The following is a 12,574-nucleotide window of genomic DNA, read 5'->3' on the forward strand; positions in this document are numbered from 1 at the left end:
CTACAAAAGTGATTATGCAGATGGCTGGTAGGGGGCACTTCAAAATAGCAGTAATGTGGAAATTGGGGTTTCCAGCATGCCGGATACCAGTCAGATCTTAGCAAAATTCGACTCTTTGTCTCTTCTAGTTCCCTTGAATAACATCAGCAATTTTTTAAAAAGGGGAAGATTTATGCCTTTTCCCCCCCAAATCCAGTGGTAATGGAAGGTAAGTTTCAGGCTCCTATCAGCCCCTTGTCATCAAAGAGAAACCCCTCTTTGGCGCTTCTTTTTAGACAGAAGATTTGTATTAGTAGAACTATGTGAATATACATATATATACACACGCACACACCAATTTTGAGATTTCCAATTAGTGAAGTACTAGATGATTCTTCACTTTTTTCTCCCCTAACCCCATATATTTGTTACTGAAGATAGAGCAGAAAACCTTGCAGCTTCAGTGCTGTCTCTCCCATACACACCGTGCAGCTACTTTTGTATGGATTTTCAGGTCCCCAGGATACGTGGGCAAAATGCAGGTGACAGGGAAATAAGCTGCATGACTGAGAGCTTGGTGACATGCTTTGTCCTGCAGGTTATCCAGCCATCTCAGAAGCCAGGGGCTATGAGCACTCTTCAAACTTCCATTAGCCAGTCATCACTACCCACCCCTCCCCATGCTTACACGGATGGCCCCAACCCTGGGCTGGTCCCCTCTTGTGCCATTTGTGCACAAATGGGCTGTCAGAACGTTCTCGAAGTTTCTCCCAGCATTCGCTTCTTTCTGCCCAGGACATGCTCCCCACTGTAGCCATGAGGCCGGATCTTCAACTCCACAAAAGGAATGGAGAATTCATGTCCCTTCCATGGCTCCCAGTTCACCCCCTATGTTAAATAAATAAATAAGCCAATGAATAAACAAGCCGACATCAAGAAGATGCACTTGGGACAGAGTGGAGTGGGTTTCGGCACCAAAGACAGCTTCTCCACCAGGGAACCACTCCCTCCCTACTTTGTTGTTTAGTCACGCAGTCGTGTCCAGCTCTTTCACAGCCCCATGGACTGCAGTCCACCAGGCTCCTCTCTCCACAGGATTCCCCAGGCAAGGATACCGGAGTGGGTTGCCACCTCCTTCTCCAGGGGATCTTCCCGACCCACGGATCGAACGCAAGCCTCCTGCACTGGCAAGTGGGTTCTTTACCACTGTGCCACCTGTGAAGCCCACGCCTCTCTGCACAAAGGACAGAAAAGGAGCCTGGGGTACTTATAAAGGAAGTGAGAGAGGAATCTGGGAGTGTGCGCCCTCTGCTGGGCAGCTGAGGTTAGACAGGCTGAGGACTGGGAAGCCCCCTGGGGTTGGAGGATGGGGATGTAAACCCAGGAGGCCAGTGAAGCCAGAGCAGCTGCAAAGACAACACGGGGTCAACCTGGCCAGCAGTGATTAAATTCAGAGTGATTTACCTCGCTCTTCTCCTTTACAAAAAATTAAAGACAAAAATAAACATATTAATTGGCCAATTGTGTAAAATCATTTTCAATTTACACTGTACAGATATTAGCTCTGGGGTAACGAATAGCCTGCTGAAAACTAAATTTCGCTTTATGACTTTTGACTGGTGAGCACAATAATATTTAATTCACTTAATAACCTTGCAACCTGGCCAATAAAGAGCCCAAGTGTCCAATTTTATGTATTTTAATTTGTGAGGTAAATAATAAACAAGAAGCTAAATGCTGTGCAGACTGTGAAAAGCACATTAACCAGATGAATGTCTTTTATTAGCAAATATGGGGATGGTTTAGGGCATGCTGGCTTCTCATTTCAAATATCTGATCTCTGATCACAGCTTCCCTGAGTCAGTCCACATGCAGCCTTCAGGATTCATGGGCCCACCCTCCTTAGTTCCCCTGAGTGCAAATTTCTTCTTCCCTTTGAAAAATCACATAAGGATGGGGAGTCCCTACTGCCTGGTTAGGACCAACAGAATCAGAATATACCTGGACTTTAGATGTATTAATATTTACAGTCATATTGGTATAAGGTGAGTTCTGGGGAGAGGTGGCTTCCTGAAGGCTAGGATCAAGACTCAGGGTAGGAAATTAGAAACCCAAGGAGGGGAAATTTCATAAAGTGGGATGGATTAACGATGAGTAGGAACAAAGATGCAATTTTCAAGAAGCTGTGAGGGAGCAAGCAGGAGATGCCTAGTTGCTGGCGAGGAGTCAAGATGACGTTCTCGGGGCATGAGAGTTTGAGAAATCACTGGTAGGAAAGTTTTAGAGCAAGGGAGGGGTGAGGAGCCTGTGTTCACACTCCTGAAGTGGAGAAACTGGTTTAGCACAACGCTCTGAGCAGACTTTGGGTGAAGTGGATGAAGTGGATCCAAGGGTGTGTGTGTATGCTAAGTCACTTCAGTCGTTTCTGACTCTATGTGACCCTATGGGTCTTACTTAAGCAGAAAACTGTGTTCCCTGTGATCAAAGGACAGAGAAAAATAGCTCTGGTTTAACTGGAAGAAGGACTTCCCTGGTGACTCAGATGGCAAAGAATCCACCTGCAATGCAGGAGATCGGGGTTTGACTCCTGGGTTGAGAAGATCCCCTGGAGAAGGGAATGGCTACCCACTCCAGTACTCTTGCATGGAAGATTCCATGGACAGAAGAACCTGGGATCGCAAAGAGTCAGACACGACCAAGTGACTCACACTTAAAATTTTCACTTTTAACTGGAAGAACAACTGGATAGAATTCTGATGTGTCTGTATGGACAAAATGTTTGTGTCTCCTCCCAACACCCCAAAATGTATACATTGAAGTCCTAACCATCAGTGTGATGGTATTCGCAGGTGGAACCTTCGGGAGGCAACTAGGGTAAGATGACATTGCCCATGGTAGGATCAGTCCTCTTACGAGAAGACGACAGACCAGAGCTCACTCACGAGCCTGCTCTCTGCCTCCACTGTGTGAAGACACAGTGAAAAGGCGGCCATCCACAAGCCAGAAAGACCTCCCGTCAGAAAAGCATCTGCTGGGAACTTGGACTTTGCATCCCCCAGAACCATGAGAAATGAACGCCTGCTGTTTAAGCCACCCAGTCTCTATTATTTTCTTACAGCAGTTCAAGCTGACAAAGAGAGTGTCCACATGTGAATTTGTAAAGCAGGATGATGTGTGGTGCACACCATGTCTGTCAAGCAGTGGGCGGCCTGAGTCCTTCCCTACACTGAGGAAGGGCACAGCACTGGTGGGAATGCAGAGTGAGGAGGGCTGCAGCAGATGGGCAGAAAGGAGCTAGACCACAGGCCACGGAGCCTGGAGAAGGAGCCCTACTGCTCTGACTGCTGGCCTCAGAGGGAGAGGGGCAGCACACCAGCTGGAGGGTGTCACTCCGGGAACATAAGGTGGGTGGAGCTAGTGGTAGAGAACCTGCCTGCCAATGCAGGAGATGAAGGAGACGTGGGTTTGAGCCCTGGGTGAGGAAGATCCCCTGGAGAAGGAAATAGCAACCCACTTCAGTATTCTTGCCTGGAGAATTTCATGGACAGAGGAGCCTGGTGGGCTGCAGGCCCCGGGGGGTCGCAAAGCGTTGGACACAACTGAGCGACTAACAGTTTCACTGGGACAAAAATGATGTTCACCTGTCACCTACCTCACTATGCTTGGTCTCCCCGTATCTGCCATTGGGGTTGGCCAAGTGGCAGTTCTTGTACCACCAGCCGCCGTGATGCGTCAGGGCACAGTTGCTGAGGGCGATGTCATTGTCTCGGTCAAAGGTTGTAAACTTCCATCCGTTGTGGTAAGTGAGCGCGTCCCCTGCAGGCAAGCAGAGGTGACAGAGGTGGGTGGGATCCTCCTCTGGCCTGAGAGAGTACTCAGCAGGGAAACCTCCAGGCACAAAAATGCCAAGGGTGCAGTTGGTTATGCCACAAGGAGTCACGCTTTTCTCAAAATCGCCAAGACGAGCACACAACACGAATGAACAGGTCCTCTTTCCCCGCTTGTCACCCAAACTTCAGGCCTGTTTTTCCCAATAGCTTGAATAGCATTTCCACTTAGCGGCTTCACAGTAAACTATCCAAACATCCAAAACTGCTCTCCTCAACATTCCTCATAGTACCAGACCGACCTCACACAACTGACCCCTGTCCCATGCCGCTGTCTCTGCTTCAGGACCCCCCCCTCAGTGGCCCAGATTGGGCACTCCTGAGCCACCTTTGACAATCTTGTTGCCCCGCCCACCCACCCCCAGCCCCTGCCAATGATCCAACCCTTCCTTCTGCAGATCACTCCAATACACCCCTGTCCCCCAACAGCTGCCACCCTGGGCTCTTCTCACCTCTCCAGGCCTGTGTCAACACAACAGGCTTCCCAGTTCTTCTGAAGCTTAGTAAGTATCCTTTTTCATCATCTCAGATCTACTTCCTCCCACGAGGAGTGAATTACTCCTCCTGGCTTCGCAGGCTTGTACCTTGGCTGTGCCTTCCGTACAACCTCATAGCCCGCTGGCCCCAAAGGCACTGAATGTCTAGGGCGGACGAGTCCATCGTCCGTGCCTCGACTTACCTGCTTCTCTCCACCCTTCCTCGAAGCCCAGCTCAGTCCCACTCCCGAGGAAGAGTCTCCTTCTCAATCCTCCCACGTGCCCTCTTAACACACACACCTGAACTTCTAGAGCCCTTCTGGGCACACAGGTACAATTAAGTGCTCATTACAAACTGTCTAGAAACCCGCCTTAATTACTTGACTTGTGTTTCACTATTTCCCCATCACATTTGTCATCCTTTTATAAGTTTACTTTTTAATTCAGCTCATAAACGGCAATAAGGGCTCATATAAATCCCAAGCTTAATCAAGTCTGTTCCTATGATAACAATACTTCCATTTAATCTGATCTCTGAGTTATGCATCACCTCCACATGTAGATTCTCATCTGATGCCCCTGACAAGCCTGAGGGGTGGGTCAGGCAGCTCTTAGTCCCATGAGGAAGGAAACTCACAGTTTGCTGTAGGGGCTTGCCACAGTCTCTCAGTCCACTGGCAGCAGAGCCAGGACTCAAAGCTCCGACCTGAGACCCCAAGCCCAGGGTTCTTTCTGAGCCACCAATTCATCTGTGGTTTCCTGATTTTAACAGCAGGCTCTGATTATACCAACAAGAATGAGCTGTCTCTGACCATCTACAACAATGGTTCTCAAAGTTCAGTCCCTTGGCCAGCAGCATCTGTATCACCTGGGAACTTGTTAGAAATTCACGTTCTCAGGCCCACCCCAGTCCTACAGAACCAGAAACTCCAGGGTGTACCCTGCAGTCTGTGCTTTGACAAGCCCTTCAGATGCCAGCTGAAGCTTGAGAACTTTTGTCCTGCAACCTCATTCATTCATTCAGGAAACATCAGGTATACCTGCCATGGCCCAGGCTCTGGGAATGCAAACAGTGGTCCTTGCTCTTAGTTGCGGGTGGCTGGGGTAGATACATAAAGAGTTGACAAAACGATGTAAAGGGAAGGTCCCAGTTTGTCTTTCTCATTTGGGAGCTCAGACGGTGGCCCTTTCATGTCCACCTTGTTGTTGTTGTTTAGTCACTAAGTCGTGTCCAGCTCTTTTGCAACCCCATGGACAATATATAGCCTGCCAGGCTCCTCTGTCCCTGTTATTCTCCAGGCAAGAGTATTGGAATAGGTCCCCTCCCAACCCAGGGATCGAACCCATGTCCCCTGCACTGTAGGTGGATTCCGGGAGGCCACCAGGGAGCCCTGATGTCCACCTTTGTTGTTCAGTCACTCAGTCATGTCCAACACGTTGTGACCACATGGAATGCAGCACATCAGGCTTCCCGTCCTACACTGTCTCCCGGAGCTTGCTCAAACACATGTCCATTGAGTCGGTGATGCCATCCAACCATTTCATCCTGTTGTCCCCTTCTCCTCCTCCCTTCAATCTTTCCCAGCAATCATGGTCTCTTCTGAGACACAGCAAAACCTCTTCCCCCATTAATTTTCTCCAGTGAAAGAAGAGCAAACTGTCACTTCATTCACAGACATTTCTACATCTCCTTAGATTTTCTGCAAATAGTTCCCTACAGTTCAAAATACCACACAATGGCTCCCTTAGTAACACTTTTAAGTGAGCACAGTTTACCTACCTTGCAAGTAAGTTCCAAGAGCTGCTTTCTAAGCACCTATGCAGAGGCTGTTTCTTAAAGATCTCCTTGTGGCTATCTAACCTTGGGCGCTGGGATAAAGACAGGTGAAGCAGGTTATGGCCTGAGTATAAGAGTACCTCCCTACCCCCAATCCATGATGGATTATCTACCTTCTGGCTTCAGAGACTGAAGCCACACTAATGTTCCAAGTGTAGATAGTGAGTGCTCTCATAAATCAAAAAGTAACTTTTCTTTGGTCATCAGGCCCTGGCCAAGACAGTGTTCTGATGTATTAAGCTTATCTCCCCAAGGAAAATAAAGCAGAAAAGTCAATGGTGGTTAGACTCTCTCCCTCTCTGGGAGTTTTAGGAGAAAACGTTGATGAGCGATAAGTGCCCCACTTCTAGTGTAATGGCCTTGGGTGGGAGGAGTCAGTGGCAAGCCCATAAGAGGTCTGAACCTAAGCCCAGGTGGGGCTGCTAAGATGGTCAGCACCCATCTCATCAAAATATCTCTTGCAGGGGGGTGGCCAGGGGGGTCCCTAGTGGGCCCAGTGGTTAAGAATCCACCTGCCATTGCAAGGGACACAGGTCCGATCCTTGGTCCAGAAAGCCCCCACATGCTGCAGGGCAACTAAGCCCATGCGCCACAGCTACTGAGCCCATGATCCAGAACCATGCTCTGCAACTACTGAAGCCCTAGAGCCCGTGTTCCACAATGAGAGAAGCCACCGCAATGAGAAGCCTGTGTACCACAACTAAAGGGTAGCCCCCACTCGCGACAACTAGAGAAAGCCCATGCACAGCAATGAAGACCCAGTACAGCCAAAAATAAATAAAAATAAACAAAATATTTTAAATATACATATAAATAAATCACTCTGGAAACAACTCTTCTCCTCTCGTACTTCCTGGGATAGGAAAGATGAGCCAGGCAGCTAAGCCGTCTCAGGCCAGAAGAAGCTGTTAACATCACATACCCTATGAATGACACACAGGCACAGGATCACGTGTCTGGACCTTGAACATCTTCCACTCTGAGACTAAGAATGGACTGATGAAAGTGTGATTTGTGTCACCTCCAGCTTTCCCTTTTGTCCATGTGTTCAACAATGTTTTCCTTCTTTAAGTGCCAGTACTTAAAAAATTCACTTCAAAGCTAGGAAGGCACTGGTATTTGGGGTGGAACAATTTTTCACTGTGGGTATTTGGCATCCCTGGCCCCAGCCCACTGAATGCTGGTTGAGTTCCTTGTCACATTTCTAAGTGTCCATAGAGGGTGAACCATCCCTTCTTGAGCAGCTCTAAGTCTCTGAAATCAGCTGTAAGTGGCTAGTTAGCCCACAGAAATCCTTCTGCACCACCCTGAATGTCTGCCTATTTATGTTTGCAATATAATCTCCAAATTAATGAACAGCAGCATCCTGAAGGTAGAGCTCATAGAATGTCCTACCTGTCTCACTCCAAGAATCAGAAAGTCAACTGACCCGGCATTACCTTGCTGGAGTTTCCTTCAAGGAGGAATAATGTGCTGGATTTTTTAAAATTAATTTTTATTGGGGTATAGCTGCTTTACAATGTTGTTTTAGTTTCAACTGTACAGCAAAGTGAATCAGCAACACATATGCTTCAGTCGTGTCTCACTCTTTGAGACCCTGTGGACTGTAGCCCGCCAGGCTCCTCTGTCCATGGGATTCTCCAGGCAAGAATACTGGAGTGGGCTGCCATTTCCTTCTCCAAGGGATCTTCCCAACCCAGGGACTGAACCCGTATCTCTTGTGTCTCCTGCATTGGCAGGCAGGCTCTTTACCACTAGCACCTCCTGGGAAGCTCGATTTAGCACAATAGCTGCTTTACAAGGTTGCGTTAGTTTCTCCTGTACAGCAAAGTGAATCAGCTACACATACACATATATCTGAGTAGGGTTCCCTGAGCTATACAGCAGGTTCTCCTTAGTTATCTGTTTTATACATAGTATCAACAGTGTGAATATGTCAATTCCAACCTCCCAATTCATCACACACACCCCCTCCTGCTTTGGTGGCCATATGTCTGTTCTCCACATCTGTCTATCTCTATTTTGCAGCTTCTTGATTTGACTTCAGTAGAAGCAAAAGTTGAGGGTCCACCTGGACAGTCTGAGTAGGGAGAGAGTCTAAAACCTCACTTATCCACCAGAGCTGTACATCTCTAGTTCCAAAAAGAGTGACAACAGGGTTAAAAGCTGGGGAGAGCTGGCCCATGCCTGGAGACATCAAAATGTTCGCTTTCTATCTGAATGCCATGTCCTCTAAACAGTACCTCATCATCTAGGACATAAGCAGCCAGAAGCTTGCTAAATTTCAAAATCCTCCTTGGGGACCAATCAGCACATATAAGGAAAGCTCAAACTCTACTAACCCCACCACTATAATTCAGAATTTAAGAGTAAGAATGATAGTACAGGGGGGAAGATTAGACCGCTGCCTAAATGCTGCATGGATTCCAAGTCTCCCAAGGCTTCCTATTAAAAAATACATCCTCCACTGACCAGCACTTGTTGGCCTGCACAACCTTAGAATGGGAATTAGCCCCTAATCGCAGTTAAAATGCAAATACAGTCCCCGGGAGGAGAATCACAGTAATTCACAAAGATGTTGACTCCTTTTCACTCATTTTCCCATTAGCATCAGGTCATTTACTGGATTAGGATAGACCTCAGAGAAGGGACATTTGAATACTAGAGGGAGGGGGACTAGGTAGCCTGGGAGGGCAGGCTTGAGTGAGGTCCCCAGCAGAAGGCCCATGAGGGCAGTGGGTTTCAGGGAGAGATGTGGGCACAAGTGCCAAAGGGTACCAGCCCAACCCCATATGTTATCTGTAGAAGGTGCCATGAGTGGAGTCTCTGAAGACTGGGCTTTTTCAGCCTGAGAAAGGAAGGCTGACTGATCACTGTGGTCAGGACTGAACAGGGTATTGGGAAGAAAAAGGATGGCCAGATATTTAACCACGTGGACTGAGACAGAACAGGAGGAGGCCCAAGGGGTCTGATGAAATACAGTTCATATTTTCTGGCAAGATACAGGGCCATTTGGGACGTGTCCTTCCCCTTTAGTGTGGACCATGCATCTGTGTTAACCAGACCTCTTTAGGAAATGATACTCCCTCTTAATATCCTCAAGGAGCCACCATGAATCATGACCTGTGATCCAATACTTTGTATGTGGTATAGATCTGGACTGTGTAAACTGTCAATGACACATCATCTGATGGACTTACAACCCTCTATCTCAAAAACTTATCTAACAGGACAGACAGTCTGACCTCTAACAGGACAGACAGTCCTCTGAGTTTTCTGAAAGACTTCCACTGGGTTACAATCCTCGGGATGGCTGCAATGAAACTTCCATGTCTCTCTTGTTTTTCACTGACAGGTCTAAGAGAGACTGCAGCGTGCATACCCCTTCCACCTCTGGCTGGAATGCAACCTGATCAGCTACAGTTGGTGAAAGAGGGTGGGAGGCAGTGCACTTACTCCTACAAAAGGCAGTCTTGAAATCCCTCTCATTCGATTAGTATCCTTAGAATCAAGTGAATGCCCATCTGTGTTTCCCAATTGTATTTTAACTGGCTTTTTTCTATGCCTGACTTTCACGTTTTTTTATATCAACCCTGAATATTCACTAGAAGGACTGATGCTGAAGCTGAAGCTTTGGCCACCTGATGCGAAAAGCCAACTCACTGGAAAAGACCCTGAAGCTGGGAAAGATTGAGGGCAGGAGAAGAAGGAGATGGCAGAAGATAAGATGGTTGGATGGTATCATCAACTCAATAGACATGAATTTGAGCAAACTCTGGGAGATAGGAAAGGACAGGGAAGTCTGGTGTGATGCAGTCACTGGGGTCCCAAAGAGTTGGACACAACTGAGCGACTAACACACACACACACACACACACACACACACACACACGTTCCTATATAGCCCCAACAAAGTCAAAAACACACTAAGTCAAACAGTAGACTTACTTGCTAGGGTTTAAAGACGATAAATATAGGTTTAAAGTATAGTATTAAAACAACAACCACGCCTTGCATCTTAAGGAAAATGCTCAGTGTCATAATTCCAGTATTTCACCAGCTGCTTAATTTTGTTCCTTTCATGACTAAACACACCACCAACTGGCTTAAATCCAGTGAGACGCTAATTGAGACTACCGTTCTCCTCCTTTCAGCCGAACTGTTAATTTCTGTGTCGTCATAGTTGTGTGGAGTTAATGAGACCTCAGCTTCTTATTGTGTGAATCAGCACTTTCATTCTTTTGTCTTTATTTATGGCAAAGTACCCCAGTAAATTTAAATAACACACACACAGGCACTGCTGTGCAAGATTGGCAGCCACACCACTGAAGCCAAATGAGAGGCGGGCAGACACCGTGAAATCTCCCGGAATGTGGGTTCATCAGCTAATGGACAACAGCCTGAATTGGGGCGGTAGAAGAGAAAGAATTTTACTGGTGGGGGATCAGTGTGTAACACACAGAAGTTCTGATTTTATGATGGTCAAAGATTGCTTTGACGATTCTGCTTAACCCCCTACAGGGAGTGGGGCCTCAACTGTTCAATGAGGACAATTCACCTTCGTAAAACAATATTCCATCCCCCAGGTCCACAACAGGTGGCCAACCCATCCTCAAGATGCACCAGGCAGGAGACCCCAGCAGGAAGGACACATTTTGTCTTACCTGCCGTGCCTCTGTAATTCCCGACTGTGAGCCTGTACCGCTCCTTGCTGGAGGCCACCTGGAAAGAGTCATACACGGCATAGGCAGATTCATTGGCAGTCTGTAAGTCCACTCTCACCTCATAGCGGGTGGGCGTGCCCATGGTGAGGTTGTGTAGCTTGTCAAGTCCTAAGAACAAGGAACAGAATTCTGGTAACCAATCACCCTGTGTGTGTGAGCACCCAACGTTTGCATCTGAGACTTTCAGTCCCCCAAAGGTGCCTTGGCCTTTTCCTCCTGTGATAATGGGATGGTCTTCCCTATTCCATCTCTTCTGCCAGGCCGGGAGGGGGGGGGGCCTGTTTTCTCAACCCATTATGGCTTTGGCACAGTCATGCTTCTGAGTGTGGAAACCATGCCCTCTGGGAGGGAGCGGGGGTGGGGTGGGTAATCATGGGATGATCTGCCCCCACTGACTCCTTCTCTCACAAGCAGAAGCATTCCTACTTATCATCCACTTATCTCACCAAGTGGGAGAGGAGACCAACCACTGACTCCAAGGTCAGTGACGGGATTTCTGAACCAAGCAAACCACAAAACTCATCTACTCTATCAGATGCTGCGTATCCACGTGATGAGTTTCTAATTCTTCATTTCCCAACTGATGCTTCTGGCTATTTCATTCTCCACGAACATCTGCTCCAGAAAAGAGCAGAAGAAAACGGGAAAAAAACAACGCCACAATGACTGGCATTCCTCACAGAATTCCAGGGAACCTGTGTGCCCACCCAATGAGAGCCCAGAATCCCAATCAATCAATAACTCTTCTCCTCCTGTGGCTTCTGAGAAGTTCAGGCTACAGGCAGATTGTGTGGGGCTCAGATGCAGCATAAAGCCCATGTGTGACAGTCCCACCCTCCCACACACCCAGCGCACACAAGAACCTTCCCAGTGACCCGGCCCCACCAACACCCTGGTGGGCAGCTTCCTCAGTGCCCCCGTCACCTGGGGCTCTTCCTGAGTGCGGGGAGCTCCCTCAAGCTGCCTGATCAGCTTCTTAGGGAGGATTCTCCCCTCCACACCCCAGCCTTCAGGGATGCTCAAAGATCATACCAAGCCAGAACTCCTTCATGGGGTCGCCGAAGCCTTCCACATAGGTCCGCCAGCGCTTGAAGAAATCCAGCTGCCCAGTGTTCCGCCTCTGGAAGACCTGAAGAGGGAGACTGGCGTTTCTTTCTGACACACGTGGACAGACATGGCTGAAGGAGAGAGGCCAGCACGGCACGCTGGGGGCTGCCCTGAAGATGGACAGAAGCGGCCAGGAGGTGAAACTGACAGAGGTGGTGATGGGCCGAAGTGGAACTGAGAGAGAGGAGGACGTCAAGACTGCCTTTTGAGTTCTGGGCTCCCAGTGCTGATGGCAATTCACTCTGCCGATTGATGAGAAAGGGGCTCTGAGAGAGGACAGTTTCCATGGGGGCAACATCGCTCATTTGGGGACCTGGTGAGCGTGAGCAGCTTCTGAGGTATCCTGGTGAATGAAGGTGCCATAGGAGCTGCTGAATGTCAGGGTCAGAGCTCTCAGGAGAGGGCCAGGTTGGACTTAGAAGGTGAGCATGTGTCTGAGATAGTGCTGGCACTCACCAAGTCCAATTTCGCTCTCCTCTCCTCCAGGACACAGAGACTTTTTGTTGTAGCCTTTCTTGCAGTTAAGTTGGAACCATGTGACTTGTTCCAGCTACAGGACTGAAA

The 12,574-nt window shown here is 48.3% G+C and overlaps 1 protein-coding gene across 2 annotated transcripts in view; it reads right to left on the minus strand.

Moving 5' to 3' along the window:
* Positions 1-726: 726 nt before the first annotated feature.
* TNN (tenascin N) overlaps positions 727-12,574 on the minus strand; it is a 59,509-nt gene continuing 47,661 nt past the window's right edge. For both annotated transcript variants that reach the window (XM_055418809.2, XM_088845035.1), the window contains 4 exons: positions 11,936-12,032; positions 10,844-11,011; positions 3,632-3,795; positions 727-867 (listed from right to left, as the gene is read on the minus strand). In XM_055418809.2, coding sequence (XP_055274784.2) covers positions 727-867; positions 3,632-3,795; positions 10,844-11,011; positions 11,936-12,032 — 570 coding nt within the window. The remainder of the gene's footprint in view (positions 868-3,631; positions 3,796-10,843; positions 11,012-11,935; positions 12,033-12,574) is intronic.

Source organism: Moschus berezovskii, chromosome 17 (assembly GCF_049115385.1).
Source record: "Moschus berezovskii isolate FMDL1 chromosome 17, NW_MosBer_1.0, whole genome shotgun sequence".
In the NCBI taxonomy this organism is placed as follows: Eukaryota; Metazoa; Chordata; class Mammalia; order Artiodactyla; family Moschidae; genus Moschus; species Moschus berezovskii.